The 21,265-nt window shown below is 38.1% G+C and overlaps 1 protein-coding gene across 1 annotated transcript in view; it reads left to right on the forward strand.

Annotated features, from left to right (window-relative positions):
• Positions 1-19,279, forward strand: part of SLC1A1 (solute carrier family 1 member 1) — a 57,630-nt gene extending 38,351 nt beyond the window's left edge. The window contains exons 4-12 of the mRNA XM_064735811.1: positions 877-991; positions 2,812-2,854; positions 4,576-4,683; positions 5,990-6,174; positions 8,145-8,252; positions 12,760-12,882; positions 13,408-13,602; positions 14,095-14,229; positions 17,167-19,279. Of these exons, the coding sequence (XP_064591881.1) occupies positions 877-991; positions 2,812-2,854; positions 4,576-4,683; positions 5,990-6,174; positions 8,145-8,252; positions 12,760-12,882; positions 13,408-13,602; positions 14,095-14,229; positions 17,167-17,413 (1,259 nt within the window). The 3' untranslated portion in view covers positions 17,414-19,279. The remainder of the gene's footprint in view (positions 1-876; positions 992-2,811; positions 2,855-4,575; positions 4,684-5,989; positions 6,175-8,144; positions 8,253-12,759; positions 12,883-13,407; positions 13,603-14,094; positions 14,230-17,166) is intronic.
• The last annotated feature ends 1,986 nt before the right edge of the window (positions 19,280-21,265 follow it).

The raw sequence follows: 21,265 nt of genomic DNA on the forward strand, positions 1-21,265 counted from the left end.
TGAGGTGTTAAACCAGACAATCTCCTGAGGTCCTTGCTATTCTAAGTTGTTCCATGACATTATGACATTACTTTTTTCATAATGCAGAGATACGCAAATATAATAATGCTTTTATTCGTTAGAAAGACTTGTTCCTGCCTGGTTGAAGGGTCATCCAAACAGCTCTTTCTCCCTTCTTTCTCCTTTCACTGAAATTTAGTAGTTTCATTTTCTCTGGCTTTCTCTGGACTTGTATAAGGGGGAAAAAAAAGAGAAAAAATATTTTGAGAATTTGGAGAATAACAATAGTAAAAATTCTTAAAATGGAGCCACTAAAGTAAATGAAAAATTTTTCATTTATTTCAGTATCTACAAGGTCAAATCTAGTATTTCTTAATCTACTTTTTTAAAATTTCTTTCTTTTTCTGAAGCCTTCTCTTACATAACTGTATTGCTACCCAACTTTAATGAAACACCCTGTGACTCTGGAGTGCACACTTGTATTCATATCTGAAAGCTAGTAACAAGAAGAGCTACATAAAGGACAAGGAAAATAGCAATTAAATATATTCACTCTGCAAAAGTTGCAGCACACTCATCTGAAGCCAGCTAAAGTAATTTACCCTCTTGGTGAGCAGTAGTGATGTAGTACAATACATACAAAAACAAAGCTAAAGTGATGAAGTCTAGGGGCAAACCTGCAAGTAGCTCCTCTACAAGGGGAACCCACACATTTAAGGACACCACCTGCAGACTTTTCTGCACATACTAGCAGAAGCACCCAGGGAAAGTGTTTGTTGAGTTGAGTTCACAAAGAGTTTGGATACACATGATATACTGAGGAAGAATGCACCAATGCCTCTGCTTGCACGGTGAGCTCTGCTTCTCCTTCTGCAGGGATTATCCTTGTTGTGACCTTTAAACCTGGAGTGACTCAAAGTGCAAGTGAGATTGACAGAACGGGCAGTTCCCCAGAAGTCAATACTGTTGATGCCTTGCTGGATCTGATCAGGTGAGATTTTAATTTTTAGTTTCCATATCCCCTTTGCAGAAGTTCAAACAAACACAAATAAAGTTGTGATATGTAATACAATGAAATGCTCTCTGATACTGTTTGGATGAATTAGGGTAGTATTTCAACAAATTAGACATTTTAAAATTTACTCAAAGCAGTTTGTTTAAAAGAAATTCTCTTTATAGCATAGACTTCAGCTAATAAACCAGTGATGAAAAATCCATCCTTCACAGAAACTGACATGCAAGATTTATCTATTATGAGGAAAAGATCCATAAAGGATTGGTGGATTACTGGTGGATTACTGGTTGGCAGCTTCTGTGTCATCCAGCATAGACAACCAGCTGAAATTGCAGAGCTGTGGTTCCCCTCCGCAAGGCAGCATGCAGAGTAACAGATGCAGTATGCCAAGATTTCCAGGGGTTCCACAGTCAAGAAGTTCGCTGCATCACCAGTATCTAAGGCAACCATATAATGTGTCATTCCCCATTAGCATCCTGGACAATGACAGATATTTTAAAGTGGTTAGAAGGCAAGGAAACCCCTAGAAAGTCTGCAGAAGACAGGTCCAGGTTTTCAGAGCTACTGTGTATAAGGGATTTGAAGAAAAATAACACCAATAAAGGCTGCATTTCCAATAGAGGCTAAAGGCTAGGTGGTACCTTCAAAAATATTTCTGTTGATTTTTTTCTTCTGGTATATTTAGCCTCTATTCTGGGTCACTATTCCTGCCCACCATTTTGTCTTTGTAGAATTTTTACATAATCTATCATGTAAGAATCAACTGCCACATATCTGGTAGTTTGGGGGTTTGCTATAGATTATAGCTCAACTTCTTGCAAAGAAGTTGAAGACTGTAAATTAGCAGTTAAAAGATCTGAAATTCACTTTTAAAGGAATTAGAATTGCCAATATATTTATATTCAAAAATATGGATAAAAATAATAGATTTAGGATTCAACACAAGACAGTCTTGTAAAGATGAAGGAAAACCCCACATTTGCACAAACTGATTTTGCTTTTGAATAGATTTTGCTTTTAAAACTTGAAGACCAAAGGCAGAAGTTTGTGAAAGATCTTTAGGGGAGTTTTTAAAACTTCTGCTTCAGTATATCAATGTATTATATGTATCAAATGCATTTTCTGCACTGGATTGGATATTTACCAAATACCTAATTAATGATTTCTTTTTGCAACTGCTTGAATCTGAAATTGGCATTTGGAGTCACACAACTGCATTGCACTAAATCTCCTAATTTTTCAGTGTTTGAAAATTGTCCTTGACACCAGAATAACACAAGAGAATTTACCATTAACCAAGATTAATTTCTGAATTCAAAACTACAAAAGAGCACACCAAATATCTTATTCTTACAGCACAGCCTTTGTAAGAAGTTTTTTATTTTTCTTTTCTGCCTATATTTGACATAACCTATAAAGATGGTGTGTCCTATATTTCTTACAGAAGTCAAGGAAATAATGTAACAGGGATAAAATACACTGGGTTTAGTATCTTACCAACAGAAATGTCAAATACTGAAAAATAAGCCCAAAAGTTCAACAAGTGCTAGCAGGAAAACAGTCATTGGGACTCTTAAACCCTTAATTTCTTTGGAAAAAAAAAATCTATCTATCTATCTATCTATCTATCTATCTATCTATCTATCTATCTCTGGTGATGCTAAATGTACTTCTTTCTGCTAAAAGAAACAAAACATGATCTTGTTTTTAAGCATCAAATTTTATCATTTTGTTTATAGCAAACAACTTTTCCTTAGTATGCTGTCATATTGAAATGCTTCTATGCTTTTTAACAGGAATATGTTCCCAGAGAACCTTGTTCAGGCCTGTTTCCAACAGGTAAGTTTGCACATTCCTCTTTATTTCTGTAGTTTTCACTGTTAACCACAAATTATTTTCATATGTCACAAAAAAGTTGTCAGGCAAGACTTATTTCTGAGAAGTCCAAGAATATCTTCATCTCCTATAAAAAGGTGGGGGTTTAAGGCATCTTGGTTCCATTTCCATTATGATAAACACTCTGCTATCAGCTATTAAGTCCCAAAAAGGCACTGTTTAAGAGCTGGATGCAGAAACCAAGCAGCATGTAAGACGAGATGTTTTCTTTTGGGACAACAAGAGTTAGAAGAACCATCTTAAGAGGATTAGTTGCCTTGTTCTTAAGATCCCTCTGTGTCTGATAAAGTCTGTCTAAGTTTGCCCTCACCCTGAAGTGTCTCACATCTAATATCAACTCCCAGACCAAATCCTTTGAAGGAAAAGGATGATAACTAGTACTCTATTTGAGACATCTTTCAGGAAAAGGGAGTGTTGCAAGATGAAAGAGGAAATTTCTGTCTATATATTAGACTTAGCAGCTAACCTTCCCCAGAAATTTATAAAAGAAATTTATATGCTCTGTGCACAACTCACTTTATAAAACTTCTCCATGTTGTTTTTGTCATCATTACTGGCCACCCCACACTAAGGGGACAGGCAGGCTCTTTTAGGAATCCTTGACAGAATGAATGCTGGTGGCATTAAACTGTAGTTACTATTAAAGTCTTGTTTTCTTAATGGATTATGATTAGTGTAGCACAGAACTTACAATCAGAATAGCACAGGATTTCTGTGAGCAGAATCAGTGTAGAACAGTTTTATAGTAGCACAATTTAACTTGTTTTCTAATCACCTGGAGCCACTGCATATTTGGTCAAATCTTAATACTTAATTTGCTGTATCAATATAACAGCCATAATCTAGGTTTGAAAAACATATGAAAGAATGCAGGTTGGTCACTCAGTCCTCAGAGGAAGCAGACAATGACGGAGGCATCCCTGACCACCAGGTCTCACTGTCCTGCAGCAGTTTTGGTCCAAGCTACTCACTAGGACTTACACCTGCTTGGTTTTACGGACAGTGTACCTGCTGCTGTTACATTTGCCTGTTCGGTGACTGCATCATCAACATTGCTCATCTGGCTGGGTGCCTGGAACATTTAAGACAAATAAGGAGAGGGATAGTCAGCCTAGTGCCAGGAATCTGGAGGCTAGTAGGGAGCGGAAGAGTAAGTCTGTTCGGTTTGTCTGCTTGGTGCACAGGACCTTGAAGACCTGGCAACAAGGGGTAAAGGAAATGTGTAACTCATTTGACCACTAAGAATGTCTGTTTGCCTAGCATAGTGGCATTAGTTATGCTGACCACACCGCCAGGGGCCTCTCCTGGCATGACTGTCAGCAATTCTCTCCAGGCTGTTTGTTCCAGCAAAAAATTCTTGCCATTGTCAGGAGCTCCAGCTCATGCCCCACAAGACTGCAGCACATCCATGGGGTATCCAAGATCCTGGGGAGCAGCATTCATAGGATATTATTTGTGAACCTCTTGTTTGATCTATAGTTTCTGAGGAACAGAGCCCTGACGGCTCACATGAATTGGGAAATAAAGTCTTTGTCTATGTTTGCTACCTTCAGCTTCAATTGGTTAATTTTTCTCATATTTTTACTGAGCCTTTGTCTATTCTTCAGTTTTCTCGTTTTCCTAAATAAGTTATTCTGAATTTTTTTCTTTAAAAACTTTTCCAGTATAAAACTAAACGTGAAAAAGTTAAAACTAAAACTGCTGTGGATAAAAAGAGCTCCATATTTCCAGAGGAACTCACTACAATGGCTAACCCAGCAAGGGCTTCAGAGGTACGATCTTTTATCCTTTCATTACTTCATAATATATGAAGTAGGAAGAAAGAACATAGACTAAATTTGGTTTATTTCATGTGGTTAGTGATGAAGAAATGATTGGAAATAGCACATAGATGGATTTTAGCAAGAGCACAGAAGTTAATTAGTAAATGCCTAGAGGTCCTTCCAGTAGGATTAAGAACATCAGAGGATCCCATGGGTAATGGACCAGTCCAAAGAAAACAGAAGAAGACTGATTACTTTTATCTGCTTATGATTTGTAAATTTTCTGAGAAATTCAACACTCACTGCAGAAAGACTAGATGTACATCACCGTGAGATATTTGAGTAGCAATAACTGTAATTGTAAGCACTAAAAAAAAAAATTAGTTGAAAATAATAATAAATATTTTTAATGGAAAACAAAACAATATAAAGCATTTGTTAATTAATAGTTTTTACTCTGAAAAAGAATGTACAGAAAAAAAAGTGAAGAGATTTAAGAAGCCTTTCATTAGAAGTGTAGAAAGCTTTTGGGTGTTAATGGTATATAAAGTCTAGACTTACTCTGGAGGAGAGGGAGAAAGGAATTCAATAGAATGTGAATGCAGAACTATAAACAATACCAAATCAATATACATTTTATTACACTCCTTCCAAATTTCATCTCAAAGTAATAATAGCATGGGAAGATGGGCTATATGAAGAGACATTAATTAAATCCTGAACCAGAATGTAGTGAAGAATTGCACCCTTTTGTTGATATATTCAGGCTGCACAGAAGAATGTATGAATACCTCTTTAGTAGGATTTTTATGTAATGTGCACACAATTCTCCTATAAATCATGCAATTACACTGATGTCCCAGTTGTTAGGCAGTGGTGAATTTATCTTAGATCCAGACACAAACCCTTGAGTTGCTCAGAAACTAACGCAAGAATTCTACATCTGTGTTTTACTTTCCAGTGGGGAGTAAATCTTGAGTGTAGAGGAGTAGATTTTGAAAGCATGACTGTGGATACTTAGACCTTGCCATACTCATGTCAGAAGTCTATAGAAAGGACAACACAGATTAAGGGGTGCTTTACTCCCTGCTGAAGTTTGGTCAGATCCATACATGGCTTTAAAATATAAAATATTCAAGTTCAGTTTAGTGTATTCCTGAACTTGCGCACTTGGCTGTTTCAGAAAGCCAGTAGAGTGGCTGAGAAAGAGCTTCATGTCTTTCAAAAAAATCTAAATGTGTTTTTGTTTTAGAACTCTTTGAAGTAAATTCACTATTTTCAGATAGTATTTTTTTCTCTTGATTCCAATTTATAGAACAAAACCCAAGAATATAAAATTGTGGGGATGTATTCCAACGGCATCAATGTGCTGGGGTTGATTGTCTTTTGCCTTGTTTTTGGAGTGGTTATTGGGAAAATGGGAGAGAAAGGACAAGTGCTGATGGATTTCTTCAATGCGCTGAACGAAGCTACAATGAGAATAGTTCAGATAATTATGTGGTAAGTTCAAGGATATACTAGTATTTTCCAATAACTTCTTTAAGTGGAGTTTGTCACTGAAGAGGTAAGAGCAGATTCAACCTCATGTCTGCTTTTGTGTAGTGCTTTACAGAAAGCAGCTTTCAAAGAAAGATTGGTAAAAATTTTCCTTTCTACAGAATTTGATCCTTTTGAGGGAACTGGAAACAGGGCTTCTTAATATATACTAAAGGAGCAGTCCCATTTGTTCCCAAGAAACTTGAGTTTTTTAGACATTCTTGCTAGATGTTTATAAAAAACTAGTGCACTAGTCATTTGAGGCCTCATTTGAGGATAAGCGTTACCACTCATATACCCTTCTGAGTCTTGAACAATATTCTCTGAAAGACATTGTGTTCACAGGATGTCTGTATTGGATATAACTTCCTTTAGAAATCTGAATTAATATGCAAGCCACAGCACAGAGAAAAATTCAAAATGGTATGCAAAATACAACTTAGTACCATTTACCTCCTGCTAATAGGTTTTGAGACGGCATTCTCATAATGTTCTCAGACAAGAAAAACAAATTTAATATATAGAAACTTGTGTGATAGTGTTTGGTTGGACTTCACAGCTATTAATAGAATTTTGTATGTGCAAATCACAATTACAGGATCAGGACTATAAATACACACAACTCATTCCAGAGTTTGATCCTACATGCAGAGGGCCTTGTGCCACTTATTACAATACTCTGCTCATGTGCACATTTCATACCAGTACCATGTCAGATCTGACTTTTCCATGGGTTTTTCTTACATCCCAGCATACCGAGATGTATGTAAAACAGCAAACCTGTCCAGGGTCTGCACAATTCTTGCTTTCTTAAAGAAAGGTAAATTAATTTCTGCAACTAGTCCTATGCTAAGCAGCTAGTTTAGTCCCAGGCTAAGTTAAAGCCCTGTGAGACAGGTTGCCTCACTCTGAAGAAAATTACCAACAATGAGACTCCCGACTTAGCACATGCCATACAGGTATTTACTTATAAATTGATTATCCATTTTCTTGCACGTGCCAGAAGCTGTGGCTACAGACTCCCTGAGTTTCTACAGATGTGGGAGCTGTTGTTTGAAACAAGACAGAGTTTTCTGCTGAAAGTATGAGGAATTAGTACTGTTTTCATCAAGTTCAGTGCTTAGATGTACTAGGTATACCTGCTTTTTACAGGGGTAAGATACAATTTTGTTTATGAGATAGCACACATACATTTTATAAATTTATAATTTCTATTTTAAAATGGATGTATTTGATATATTCACAAATTTATATATTAAATTATACTGCTCAAGGCTCTGGAGTAATAACTTGTCTCTGTGACAGCCTGCTCTCTGGAACCAAAATAAAAATATGCAGTGGAGCTGGTGCTAACATAATTCCTGATATTTCCCTTGAATTTTCTATAGGCAATAGCCTATACAGCTGTTCAGATCCATGAGGCATGGCCTCTTGCAGGTTTATTCTGTGACAAAGGTGACACAGATATAACCCCCAGTGCTGCTGGGCAGCTCCTGTAACTACAGGAGACCTTTCCCATCTGTGTGTGATTGCAGACTAGACAGACACTGGTCTCAACCCTGGAAACTTCCACCCCCAGGGAGCCTGTGGTTGTACACAAACATTTGCTGTAACAGGCTATATGCCCATACCCATTCCTGACTTCTGTGTATTCTGTGACACCAAGTTATACAATACTAGCTAGACTATGTGTAGAGTTACATTTACTTTTATTTTCCAGGTTTTTTTCATCACCTCTGTTGTAGCCTTGCTGCAAATGAATAAAGTCCAATGTATAACATAATTTAAGAAAAAAAATCTGTTGTTGTGAAATAGGATATCAAAACATATTTGTTATCTGTTTAAAAAAATTACTCTGGGAGAGAAGTTATTTCTTGCTGAGCATACAGTATTTCTGAGAATGCATTTTTGATAGCTTTATTTTTCCTTTCTAGGTATATGCCAATTGGTATCGTGTTTTTAATCGCTGGGAAGATAATACAAGTTGAGAACTGGGATATCTTTCGTAAATTGGGTCTTTATATGGCTACAGTAATAAGTGGGTATGTCATTTCTTAAACATGTATGCAGTTTTGGAGCTCAGTTGACTACCACTCAATTATCCACCACATCCAATCTTCTAGGTCAGAGACAAAAATTCTCATCAGTGAAAATTATGTGAGGATATGTGAGGATGGTTTGAATGCACATTTTGCTGGATGCATGTTCTGTTTTAAAAAGTCACTGCCTTGCCTTCTAAAAAAAAAACAAAACCCAAAAGTAAATTCCTTTATTGTATTCATTGTTTCATCTTCACAGCTTGTGCTGAAGAAAATATTGCTGTATTAAAGCTGAGGTTATGAGTTATTTCTTATTGGGGCTTGCCAGCCTATCAAACTTATACAAATACGTGGATTATGTTGGGAACCTCTGTGGAATTTTTTGGGAATTTTTGGGCTCAAAGTGTTGCAGCACAGACCAAACTCCCTGCTGAATACAATGCATAGTAAGAGCAGTGCACCATAAAGGATGCTAAAGAGACTGATCCCTTGCCTCTGCAGTACTGAGCAGACAGCTGACATCAAGAGAAGCCCGGGGGATTGCACTGTTTGCTAATTCCTCCTCCAAGGTTAGGATAGATGGTGAGGCTGCAAAAAGAGAAGTTGTAATCTCAATAACATAGCCAAGCATCAGAACTTTTTTTCTATTCTTTTTTCGTAGCAGTTGTCTATGTAGAACAGTCTGGGTGCAGGAGGTTACACCTGCACAATGTGGAGCCTTTCAGCAGTGGAATTTTAGAATAACTTAACTGCTCCAATGATAGGTTATAATACCAGGTTATTATCTATCTCTGAAAACTATCCTACAAAGGACTCTTGTCAGATAAATGTGCTTAAATTTCTGTTTCCAATTCAGTGAAGCATAGCCTTCTAGGCAGTCTTGGTCCATTACCTTAGCATCCACTCCTATAATTCCTTCAGTATACTAAGGACTTATATATGTTTTGTCTAGAGGCTCAGTCCAAAATTGTTCAAGAGTTTCTTTCCCCACACGTTATGTATTTGTATGCTATTCTTCAAATGTCTTTCACACACTTTCTGACAGCCAAAGAGAATGGTAATATATTAGTCTTAAATGCAAACTACTTTATAAATAGTCAAGAAGGATCTCTGGGGTTTTTGCATTAATCTGTGCTAGATAAGCATATTTATTTTAAGGTTGTTGTTTTGTTTTATTCATAAGCCAGTATGTTTGGACTAGCTGTTTGAAAATCAGAGATAAAATTTCTTTCTAAATAAGAATTACTGCTCCAGAAATAGCACTGATTCATTACTTCTTCAAAATGTTACAGAGATGAGTACAAGTTATGTTCATCTAATGCATTATACAGTTTTTGTGAGTATTTCTTTGCACTTGGAAAATAGATCAGATTTTTACAGGTTTCAAAAGCTGATATTTACCAAGAGATGGTAAATAAAGAATCTAATATTTTCTATAGAAACTATAAATGACGCCCCAACCACAAGGTAGATAGAAATCATTGACAGAATGGCAGTATATTACTTCTGCTGGTTTTCTATGTCATTAACTCCAGTTAATTCAGAGAAGGAATATGTTGAATGGATTACTACTGCCCCTTTTGACTTCAGTTTTACATCAGATAGTAAGTTTTAGCTTTAGATGTGATAGCAAGTTTTATGACTATTTACCTATCAATTACTGGTTACAGGTTACGATTTTACTGTGACAAGGCAAGTCTTCCTTTAGGTGTGTGTGAAGGCACAGTGCCTTCTCCAAAGCACTTTTATTGCAAAGTAACCTGCCACTGCATAGCCTCCTGTTTAGCTGGTAATCATTTGTTTGACAGGCACAACAATTTAAAGTAGATCCCCAGGTGCCATCAGAAACATTAGTGAGCACTAATTTGCATCCTTGGAGAGAAAAATTCTCTGTTCCTCCAAATATGACCATGTTCCCTGATGGGTGCTCTGGTAGAAGACCTCTGCAGCATTTCTGCCTCCTGCAGAGCAGCCTTCCATGAGTGCTGCTCAAGGCATTGTTTTGCATATTCTCTGCAAAACTGACCATCAGGGAGAGCATGTAATAATCAGATCACAAGAGCAGATACGAACACATACACACAAAGCTATAGGCTACAAGGAAATTTTCATCCTCTCTTTAAGCTTGAACCTGAAAATAACAGGTTATCTTAAATGTTTCTTGTATTCCTTTTAAAGATATTTGTCCTATCCTCTGCTTTCTTTCCTTTAACCTCCCTAACCAGCTCACCTTCTTCCTACCTTAATTATTCATGATCTTTCATAGCCTCAGCCCTACCAGGACTCATCCACCATTGTCTGCAGCTCATCTCAGTCTCTCTGTCTCATTCAGGTCACCATGAGAGAACAGACTTCCCCCAGTGTCTTTGGTGCAATTTGCCACTAAGTATCTCAAGTCTCTCATGATTGATGGTTACAGAGTCAGGATGAGGCCATATTAGAAGTTACAGCTGAGGAAAGTCAAAGTGGAGACATAATTTAAGTGCCAGAGGGAACTCAAGCTGAAGGGGGGGCAGGGGGGAAAGGAAAATAAAAAGAAAAAGAGAAAGGAAAAGAAAAAAGCTGCAGCAATTCCTTGTCTCTCCTTGCCTGTGCCTTTTTCTCTTCCAAATGGAGCAAGGAAGCTACATCCCTGTAAGGGATATTGCTACATGGAATGGTAGCTTGGGATTCTGAGGGACATGATTCTTCCTAACTTAAAAATGAATGCTATTAGAATTTCTGTTTTCAATTGCTGATTATGATTTTGGTATAAAAATTCTGGTGCTTTCTGATAATTGCATCTTATGAACAAAAAGAAATATTACTTAAAATTTGTTTCAGGAAAACCAGTAGTAGCAAAGCAGATAAACAAAAATATTTTGAATAATGCTACTACTAAAAAGATGCAAATCTAAATTTTTCAAATAACTAAGTCAGTATGCTTTTAGACTTAGACATACTTGAAATGCTTACTCTCATTAACATTTTATTAAGACAGCAAATGGCACCCATACCACCTTATTTTTTCCCTATATTCAGTTTGTTCTTAGGCATGTCACAAACCTAGCAATTTATACAATAATGCCTTGTGTTGGTGCATGTGTAATTTGCTAGATTTCTTTCTAGAGTTATTTACAAAATTTTATCAAGACATGTTGCATGTTATTATTTACATTCCACTAAATATGTCATTCTACAGATTCTACAATTCTGTGGTATGCTCCCATACAGAATGAAAACTTCAATGCCTGTTCCTTTTAAAAAGATAATTTTTCAAGGAAACAAATATGTAGGTTTTGTGGGTGATTTTTTATGCCATTGTGGATTTCTGTACTGTGACTACTGGTCTCTTAATTGTCTGGTTTTGGCAGAACAAATGGTACCATTATTTATCGCTATCTTTATCAACTGCTCTGAAACCATAAAGCATTATTACAACACAGGAATGTGCACAGGAACATTTTGTGAGAACAGAGTAAAAATTCCAAGGTCATAGGTGACAGCAGTTTTTGGGTTTATGTTTCCAGGCTATGTGATAATTTCTTTTCATGAAAAGCGAATGTGCTATAATTGCAACCTCTGAACACAGGGAATATTCACAGACTCTTCAAATACATTTCATTTCAAACACACTTACAGCAGTCAGTTTACCTTTTATCTTAATGTCCACAAGCTCTGCATTCCTGTGCATTCAGGATTACTGCACAGTGTTCAAAATCAATGCATAGGTTGAAGGATGATTTCATCCCTGAGACCTATACAAATGCCCAGGCAAATACATCTGAGCTGCTAAACTCAAGAGAGTGAGTTGATCTTCTATGAGTCAACCCACCTAATTTTAAAAATTAATACTTTCAAAACATAGTATTTCAGCATCTTACAACATTAAAAATGCTTAGACTACATACACCTCATTTAAACAGTCTCAAATACCTCACCACATTTTAATTGTAGACCTGAGCTTAGACAGTTTTGCCCACAGCAGATGTCGATTTTTCTAAAGGTCCATATTTAAAGATTCTGCAGAAAATGTGCATTTCAGCTGACCCTGACTGGAAAACATATTTACCTTTATTTCTAAAACATGTTCTGTAATAAGGGCAGACAAACTGAGAATAATAATTTGACTTGGCTTTCTGATTTGTCTCTGGTTTGCATTGTAAGGATTTGGGAGAAAAGAGAAATGTTTAAGTGTTATTTCAAATCACCCTCTGCTCATCACTTTAAATATTATGTATTAGTTTAGTCTTCTAATTTTTATCAGTTTAAAAATTTTTCAAGTCAATTCTTGCTCAGCTTAGGAGAGACAATTCATATATGGTGTCTCCTTTCCAAAAGGAAGTGTAGAACAGCATTAGTCTGCTTTTTATTAATGTGGCATTCTCTCTAAATTTTGCACCTAGGTGAAACACCTTTAGTGTTTCATGATTATATTTGAGGACAGAGCTGGGTACCTATTATCAACATCTTAGTAAAGAAAGACAATGAGATGGATCTATTTGTTTAACTAGTTGATTTTATTTTGCAGACTTGTAATCCATTCCAGTATAGTTCTGCCGCTTATCTACTTTGTAATAGTAAGGAAAAATCCTTTTTGGTTTGCCATGGGGATGGCTCAGGCACTTCTTACAGCCCTTATGACCTCTTCCAGGTAAACAAAAACAGTATCTTTTCTGTAGTGTTCCTAACAGTATCGCATGGTCTGTGCTCTGCTTTTATTGCTCCTTTTTTAGAAGCCCTGGTATCAGCTGGACAGTTCTCAGTCCACTGAAGGCTGAAATACTGTTTTCAATGTTATTTCTGTCATAACCAAAGGACACTACAGAGTGCGTTAGCCTTACACCAAATGAGAGTCTGCCTTTCCCTGGAGGAGGCAGTTCTTTGCCATTCACTTCATTAGCCGCACACTTGACAGCATTTAAGTGGTTGAACATTTTTTGTGACTACGTATACCATGGCAATTTACCATATAATTTTGAGAACTAACACTTAGCTATTTCTTCCAATATTTAGAAGGTATAAGAGAAGTTGCTTTGCTTTTTCATGGTGCAGCCTCCCTTCCTGCCTTAGATCTCCTTTTGAGTCATAGAGCAGATCATGCTCTGAGCAAAAGGAAACATAATAGAAATGGTGTGTTGTTGCTTTCACTAATTTTATGTGTTTCATTATGTGCCAGCTCAGCAACTTTGCCTGTCACCTTCCGCTGTGCAGAAGAAAACAACTTGATTGACAAAAGAATCACAAGGTTCGTTCTTCCAGTTGGAGCTACCATCAACATGGATGGCACTGCTCTTTATGAAGCAGTAGCAGCCATATTTATTGCACAGCTGAATGACTTAAAACTGGATGTTGGCCAAATAATTACCATTAGGTAAGACTAAAGCCATCACATACATTTTGTGGGAAGTGAGCTTTTTTGTGAATAGTACATTCGGATACCCCATGGGAAAGTTTAACCTATCATTCACAGCATAAGAAATAACAAATATTCTCATTTCTTGATCCAAGGCCTAGCCGGTGCAACCTGATGGGGAGGTAGGATGGATCAGGATATACAACACTGTTATGAAAATTGCTATTATTCTTCCGTGCAAACACTTGCAAACCTAACTCAGCCTCTACCTTTGATCCATCCAGTTTGCTTGCTAGGCATGTGTTGCCCATTATTCTGTAGTGTAACCATAAGAGTACATCAGAACATAGCTTGTCCTATAAGCTTGATACCAGACTTTGAGTAAATACTATTCAGGAGGAAATCTGAAACATTTAGGCTTCTTTCTTGCAGTAAAATTAAACTATTTGTGTCAGAAAACAGAGTAACATGTCTTCTGAATGCCTTTTCTGGGTTTTATTTGGGATTTAGCGTCACAGCTACAGCAGCCAGCATCGGGGCTGCAGGCGTGCCCCAAGCCGGACTTGTTACCATGGTGATTGTGCTGAGTGCCATTGGCCTGCCTGCCGAGGATGTTACTCTGATCATTGCAGTTGACTGGCTTCTGTAAGTTTAAGGCACCTCATATTTAATGTTTTTGTCATTTTTTCTTTTTCCCTATCTTTTTTTTTTATGTTTGCATTAGTTGCCTAGAAATGTGTGAGTCTGAGAAAGAAAGCAATAACATTATTTAGTTGCAGAAAATGGACAGAGATTATTCTTATGGCCAGGCTTGTTCAGAGTTAAATGCAGTAATGGCTTTGATTGTGAGATAAGTCCTGCATGGGATGGCAGTGAATAACCTCCCATTCAGAGATGCTGTCTGCCTTAAGGCAGTGGTCACATCACTAATAAATCATGAGCATCATCCTCAAGACAGGCAAATTTGATAGTACCAAGAAATGTCTCTAGAGTATCAGAGATGCCACCACATTATGCTAAACACATACATCATTCATAAAACTGAAATGTAGCCAAAAGCTGCAAAGCACATGATATCCATAAACTGGCAGCGGAGCACAACATGAACAAAGCAAAACTGACCCTGGATTCCCTGTGCACACATATAGCAGGGTGTACACAGATCTGTGCTGCCAGCACTACTTTGCTAGGACTGTTCTTCACTGAGAGCACTCAGGGCCCAGCCCTCAATCAGCAAGCACACATCTAAATTTGGAAAGTGATTCTTATGCCTAATCCAAACCATATCAGAACACTTCAAAACCTCTCAGTCACATTCATCTGCTCTTTCTGGAGAGAAGCCTTTGCATCAGAAATCTTTTCTGTTCAAGTTACCCCAGTGTGTATCTCTGCCAATTTTGCAAAAGCCCAAAGAATCACAGAGTGTATTCTGGAGGTCAGAAGGCTATCAATACTCAGTTTTGTTCCATGATATAGAGGATTCATAAGTTAACAAGTATAACTTCAGGTTTTTTGCCTCCTAAACTGTGTGAGCTTTGGTGATCAGGCCAAGGTCTTTTTCACCTGCAGTTTGCATGAATGACATTTCACTGGTATCAATGCAGTGATCTTAATAATTTCATAGTATTTGCATGTCTTCTTCAGGTTTATTTACATTCAAGATAAATGCCTTGCTGTTCCTCCTCTGGCCTTTCCAGTCATTTTATTGAAGGATTTCTGGTGGCAACCTATGTATTTCACAGATATATTTAATTTATTTACTATATAACTCAATTTTGCAAATAGAGAGAAATGCCAGTCTCCAGAAAATCAGGGCTATTGTATGGATCCAAGAATCAATTCAATTTATGTATAAGCATAATTTCTCCAAAGGAACCAGTTCTATCCACAAGTAGTTTTCCCAGTCAGCTGTCTGCAACAGGGTCTAATAGTTTTGCTTGCTGTGCTCCACAGTAATTTTGTTTTCTTTAGCTCTCTTCTATGCCTAGCGGGCATTTAATGTTTTTAAGGATAGTGCAGATCAGTACAAACCACTGGCTCAGAGCAGGTATCTGAAGAGTCTAAGAACACCCAAATGTATAATGGTTCCTGTATCCAAAGTATTTGTCCAGCCTCCTGCAAATTGCAGAACAGAGAGCTCCTGAGTTAAAAGTGATTTTTGTCTTCTTCTACAAATGTCTCATTGCTTTGGGACCCATGTTTCCACAAGTCCTAGGGAGATGAATTCCACATCCTAATGATGCAGAGATATAATTGAATTTTGTTTGTTTTCATCTACACCCTAATAATTTCATTTGATGCCCTTTACTTACCTTATGGGAGTGAGAGAGAAAGAGAACAATACCCTATTTCTCAGAGCAATCATGACTTTATGGATCTGATTTTTACTCCACTTTAGAAGTCTGTAGCTTTTGTGGGTTTTAGACACAATATTAGTACATGGAAGGTTCTTGTTCCACCATGAAACATACAAATAATTCAAGATGTTTCTGGTTCTAATTAAGGCAGTTTTCAGACTAAGATATGTTTTGCTGTGTAAATTAAATCAAATAGAATAGTGCTATTATAACCGAGGAGTTTCCAGTGGTGTTGATTTCCTCACTTGTCACACTGATTCTACTAGAATCTTTACTGCTCTCTCTTCCTTTCCCTACCATGTATTTTTGTTGCACATAGAAAACTTTTTTAACACTAGAATTCAGCAGTTTTGTAGAAGTATTGTGAAACATTGTAAATATATCCACCTCAAGCTCTCTGCACAGAAAGAGAAACTTGTTCTGCCACAGAACCTTTGCAGTGCTCTGTAGCTGAAAAGAAAAACAGGGAAGCATGGCCTTCCACGCTCCATACCATACTTCCACATCGGTTTTCTAATTTTATTATGTTGCAAGGGTTTGTTGTTCCTCTGCCAAGTAGCAGCAGGTTTTTAAGGCCTGCATGTCACATTTCTGTCTGTGAAAATCAATAAATCAATAAAATCAATAAATCAAGAAAATCAAGAAAAATCAATAGTGCAGGAGTATCATATTCCTTTAAGTGACTTTTTTAGTATAGATTTGTCCTTCAGCCCTTAAATAAGGAGAAGCCAGCAGAGGACAGGCCTTTCCCTTTGTCAGCTTTGGGCCAGAATACTGGACATACTGGGCTAGGTGCTCTTCTGGCTGAGGACATGACTGTTAGAATGACAAAAAGCACAATGCAGACTCTGCTGCTGCACCCCACAATCTATCATTACAAGAGGGAACCAGCTTTGTAGCATACTTCAAGGGCCTGAGAGGTGATCCTTCCAACATTTTGTAAGGATATACCACACCACTTGGCTCTAACAGACAAGTGACATGACTTGCGGTTTTGCATGTCCTGTACAAAATAATTTCTCATGAAAATTACCCCAGGCTTCTTCAAATACCTGTGGGTAAAATTCTGATTCTTGTTTTAAAAGACTGTTTTCTTTTAATTGAATAATTACCCAAATCTGCACTGGGAAGAAAACAGTGCTGCATGAGCTAGAGTACCTTACTTTTACTAAAAAGATTTTCTTAACAACTGGATGATGTGTCTGACAACTTTTTTGTTCCGTAGGGATCGATTCAGAACAACGGTGAATGTCTTGGGAGATGCCTTTGGTACAGGAGTAGTGGAGAAGCTCTCAAAAAAGGAGCTGGAGCAGATGGATGTCACCTCTGAAGTCAACATAGTCAATCCTTTTGCCTTGGAAACAGAAATACTTGATAATGATGAAACACAGGCTGAGAAATCTTACGTCAATGGAGGCTTTGCTGTAGATAAATCTGATACCATATCCTTTACACAGACATCCCAGTTCTAAAGCCAATAGCTTTCAGATAAAACAGGAGCACTAAGCATGGCCATATGCAATATCTCAAAAAGCTAAAAGGAAATTGAGAATTAATTGCATCTCACATCTGATTTACCACACAGACCCTGATTCTCCTTACTGGTTCTTCCCCTGCTCATCATCTCCCTCAACAGTTTGAACTCACCATTTTTAGTCCTTACTGATAGGCTGAAGAAAAAGACAATTGTAAAATACTTTTTTTTTTAAAGAATATATACTACTCCTGAGGCTGTGAAATGCCTCTCTGGAATCAGCATGCTCATAAATGGGTCATTAGCTGGGACAGCCAAATGTGTTTTACTCAGGAGTAGCACAGCATTTTACACATTACCACATCACAAAGTACCTGTATGAAATCCCTTTTTACATCCTTGCCTTCTAAACAGGTTGCACTGTAACTTGATCATTTGCCAAAATGCCAATTTCTGCAGCTGAGGGGATACTACTTGCATGATTCAGGAAAAAAACAGACCAGAAGGGCCTTGAAATAAGTACACTTTACTGTGAATAGGGTTTAGTTTTTATTCAATTGTGAAATAATTAGTCACTGAAAGAGGTCCAGTATTTATGTAGCTAAGTTTCCTCATACCTTTCATGTGAATGCCAGATGCTGGTATTGGCTTTCAGATGTGAAATAAATTGCTCTGAGCTTGCTCTTCTGGCACTTGAAGAGCTTTTGTAAAATTATACTTTACCTATTTAGGTCAACTTTGATGGCTTCCTCATACATTTCCATCAGAAACAGAATCTCATTTTCTATTGTCCATTTATGATTTTAACAAAATATTAGTCAGCCCAAAAGTAAGAAGAGATCATGAGAACAAAAGTGCAGAGTGCAAATTCTAAATGTTTCTTCCTTGCAATAAAAGCAGATAGATAAATATATATACATATATCAAGAACATAGGAATGAGACTTTTCTCATAGAAAGAAGCCACTTTCACTAAACTCTTTACACAGACTGGTTGGGGTTTTTTGGCTCTTTGGTTTAGTTTGTCAGTTGAACATGCAAGTTTATAGCTGCAACACCACTATAGTGCCAACCTGTCAGCTAAACTGTATCTTATGAACCATTTCTGGACCTAGAAAATCATCTCCTCAGGTGGCTTCTTGTAAGATAAGAAGCACCGAGAGCTTCCTCATTAAAAATCTCCATTTTCTATAACATTTTATACAAGATTTCCATGGTGCAAAAATCACTCTCTCTAGGGAGGAGTTGATGTAACAATTTTTTTTCTGCCTTGCACATTGAAGAAGTTTAGCCATTTTATATATAACTTAAACTGAAATTCATATATAGTTATTTCTTTGTGAATAAGCTTGTGGTAAGCATAAATAAGCATTTATTTGCTAACAAAAAACCCTTCAAATACCTGCAGTGTTATATACTCAATTCAATCCTACACTTTTGTATTTAGACAGACCAGAAGTGTGCCAAAGAGAACTGATTAAGAAGAAAACATTTACTGTAGATTTTGATAAATTGCACCTTAAATTAATGAGACATAATACTGCATTTAAATTTAACATCAAAAACTATATGAAAATGTTAATCTAAGTATTGGTAAATTTATACAATAAAAAGAAAATGTACAGATTGAGCAAATCAATCTTTTATGTTTGCAGAAATACTATGAGACAGTCTTTATCTGTGTAGCTTTGCTTATGGGAGGAAAAAGACTACCAGTTTCCATGACGAGCCTATAATCTCTGCCTTGTCTTTAACCAGCTTTTTAAGTCACCCTTTTATGATCACTTTATTATTTAGTCACCCTGTTAACAATGTACTGTTAAAAGTGTTCCTAATGTGTTATAAATAAATAATTTCTCTCTTTACTCTTGTTTTAGCCTACTATCTTCTCCTTAAGAGTTCCTTTAGCTATAACAAGAAAACCAAACCCCATCAAATTCAGGGTTTATGTTATTGTCTCTAGTGATTTAGCTGTAATTTTGGCAAGAATTGCTCTCTTCCTCCAGTAAAATAGAAGCTTAAGAGCAGAGTGCTGAGATTGCAAGAAACCCCTCTAACTACAGATGACCTGGATTCGATGCTATTATTAAACACAGGCTACGCAGGTGTTTGTTTACCTATAACTTACTCATCTGGATCAGATTCAGCTGAGCAGGTGTTGATGGTATTGTTTTGCCATCTACTCATCTACTACATCTGTAACCAAGAGACCACAGCATATGCTGAAGATCCTCTTAAGTCCAAAGATGCTTTTCTTGACACAGTATTGCAAGTGTGTACCTTCTATACATGTGGAAACACCCTGCTTGAGCAACTTCTCTTTTCCACAGTCTCCTGGTCTGGAAGATTTGAAGAGTGGTGAAGAATCACTGTTAGAAAGGCATCTGCAGATTTTGGCCCTTGTTGTTATGTTCTTGTAGGGGTTTTGGGGCTGCAGAAGCTTAGCACAAGATTGGACTCTGCATTTTGAATAGTGTTTGTGACTTTAATTTGACCTGGAGGACCAGGTTACCCACACACCATCCCTGCCAAAATACTCAGGGACTTATAGTTGACTCAACTCTGAACGAGGAAAGCACTTGCACATAAACATACACAGGTCTGTCAACACACGCAGGTCAGCTATATCAGATCCACAAGATCTAAAATTGCATAAAAACCACTGTGACATATGAAATTCACTTGTTCTTTAATATTCTCTGATATGACCAGAAACTGACCAGTGTTGCATGCGCAGGCAGAAGGCAGCCACTGGACCGCCATGCTGGGACACCACAGGATCTGTGGCCTCACCCTGCCATCACCACACAAACACCTTCTGCATCACTTGCCCCTCCTCACAGGGTCAAGATCTTTAAGGTGCCTGGTGACCCATGAGAACCCATAGCCTGGTGGCCTGCCCCAGACCCATGGGGACCCTTAGCCCCATCTCAGGGTACTGCTCCTAGCTGCAGACCTCCAGTGGAGATGGGGACTTCCTGGGGACAAGGCCCTCTGGGCACTGGTATAGGAGGGTTCCTGTGAGGTCAGGGACCTTCAGACTCTCAGTGAACATGCCATTCGAGGGTCATGGGCGGGTGACATTCCCACACTGAAGTGGCCCTGTTCCCAGCTCCATGGCCCTCCCCCCAAAGGAACCTGCTGAAACAGGGTCAGGGCCAGGGTGTTAGAATCACAAGTTTCTCACCAGAGGAGCTGGAGGACTTATTTAAAATTTGAAATCCTGGTGTCAAAGCAGATCTTAGGCACAGCTGCATTCCCACTGCATGTCACAAGTGGCACAGGGACTAGTGGGAGCTCTGGGACTGAGCATACTTGAAGCACAAAGATGGGGGAGCTGGGATGGCCGTGCTAGGTAGGACATGCTTGCTGGCAGCCTGGGAGGGCATTCTCATTGCGTGTTCTCAGTGGGCACTGGTAGCACAGAGATGGGCTGTTCTGGGAGTCCTAGTGTAGCAGTACTGGCAGCACTGGGCTGAGGGTACCAGGACATTGGGCCACACTGAGATGAGAGGCACTGGGGGCAATACAGGCAGTGTGTTTTGGGGTGTGGTTTAGAGACTGGATGTGCTAGGCCAGGCATTTTGGGGGAGTATTTATGGTCCATTGTGGATATTTGTGGGCCATGGACTGGTTTTGAGGACTATTTGGGGTGCCTAAGGGTCATGGAGCAAAGGCTGTCCCACAGAGTAGCTGTCCCCCTCCATGTCTGAGCACTGGAGATGAAGGAGGTTTTGGAGTTCAATGTGATGCTGGAGTGGGAGTCCCCTCAGGATAACAGCAACTCCAAGGGCAACCACTACACTGTGCAGAAGGTGATGGGGAAACCCCTACCCACTGCCCCCCAACTG

Source organism: Zonotrichia leucophrys, chromosome Z, assembly GCF_028769735.1.
Source record: "Zonotrichia leucophrys gambelii isolate GWCS_2022_RI chromosome Z, RI_Zleu_2.0, whole genome shotgun sequence".
NCBI lineage: Eukaryota > Metazoa > Chordata > Aves > Passeriformes > Passerellidae > Zonotrichia > Zonotrichia leucophrys.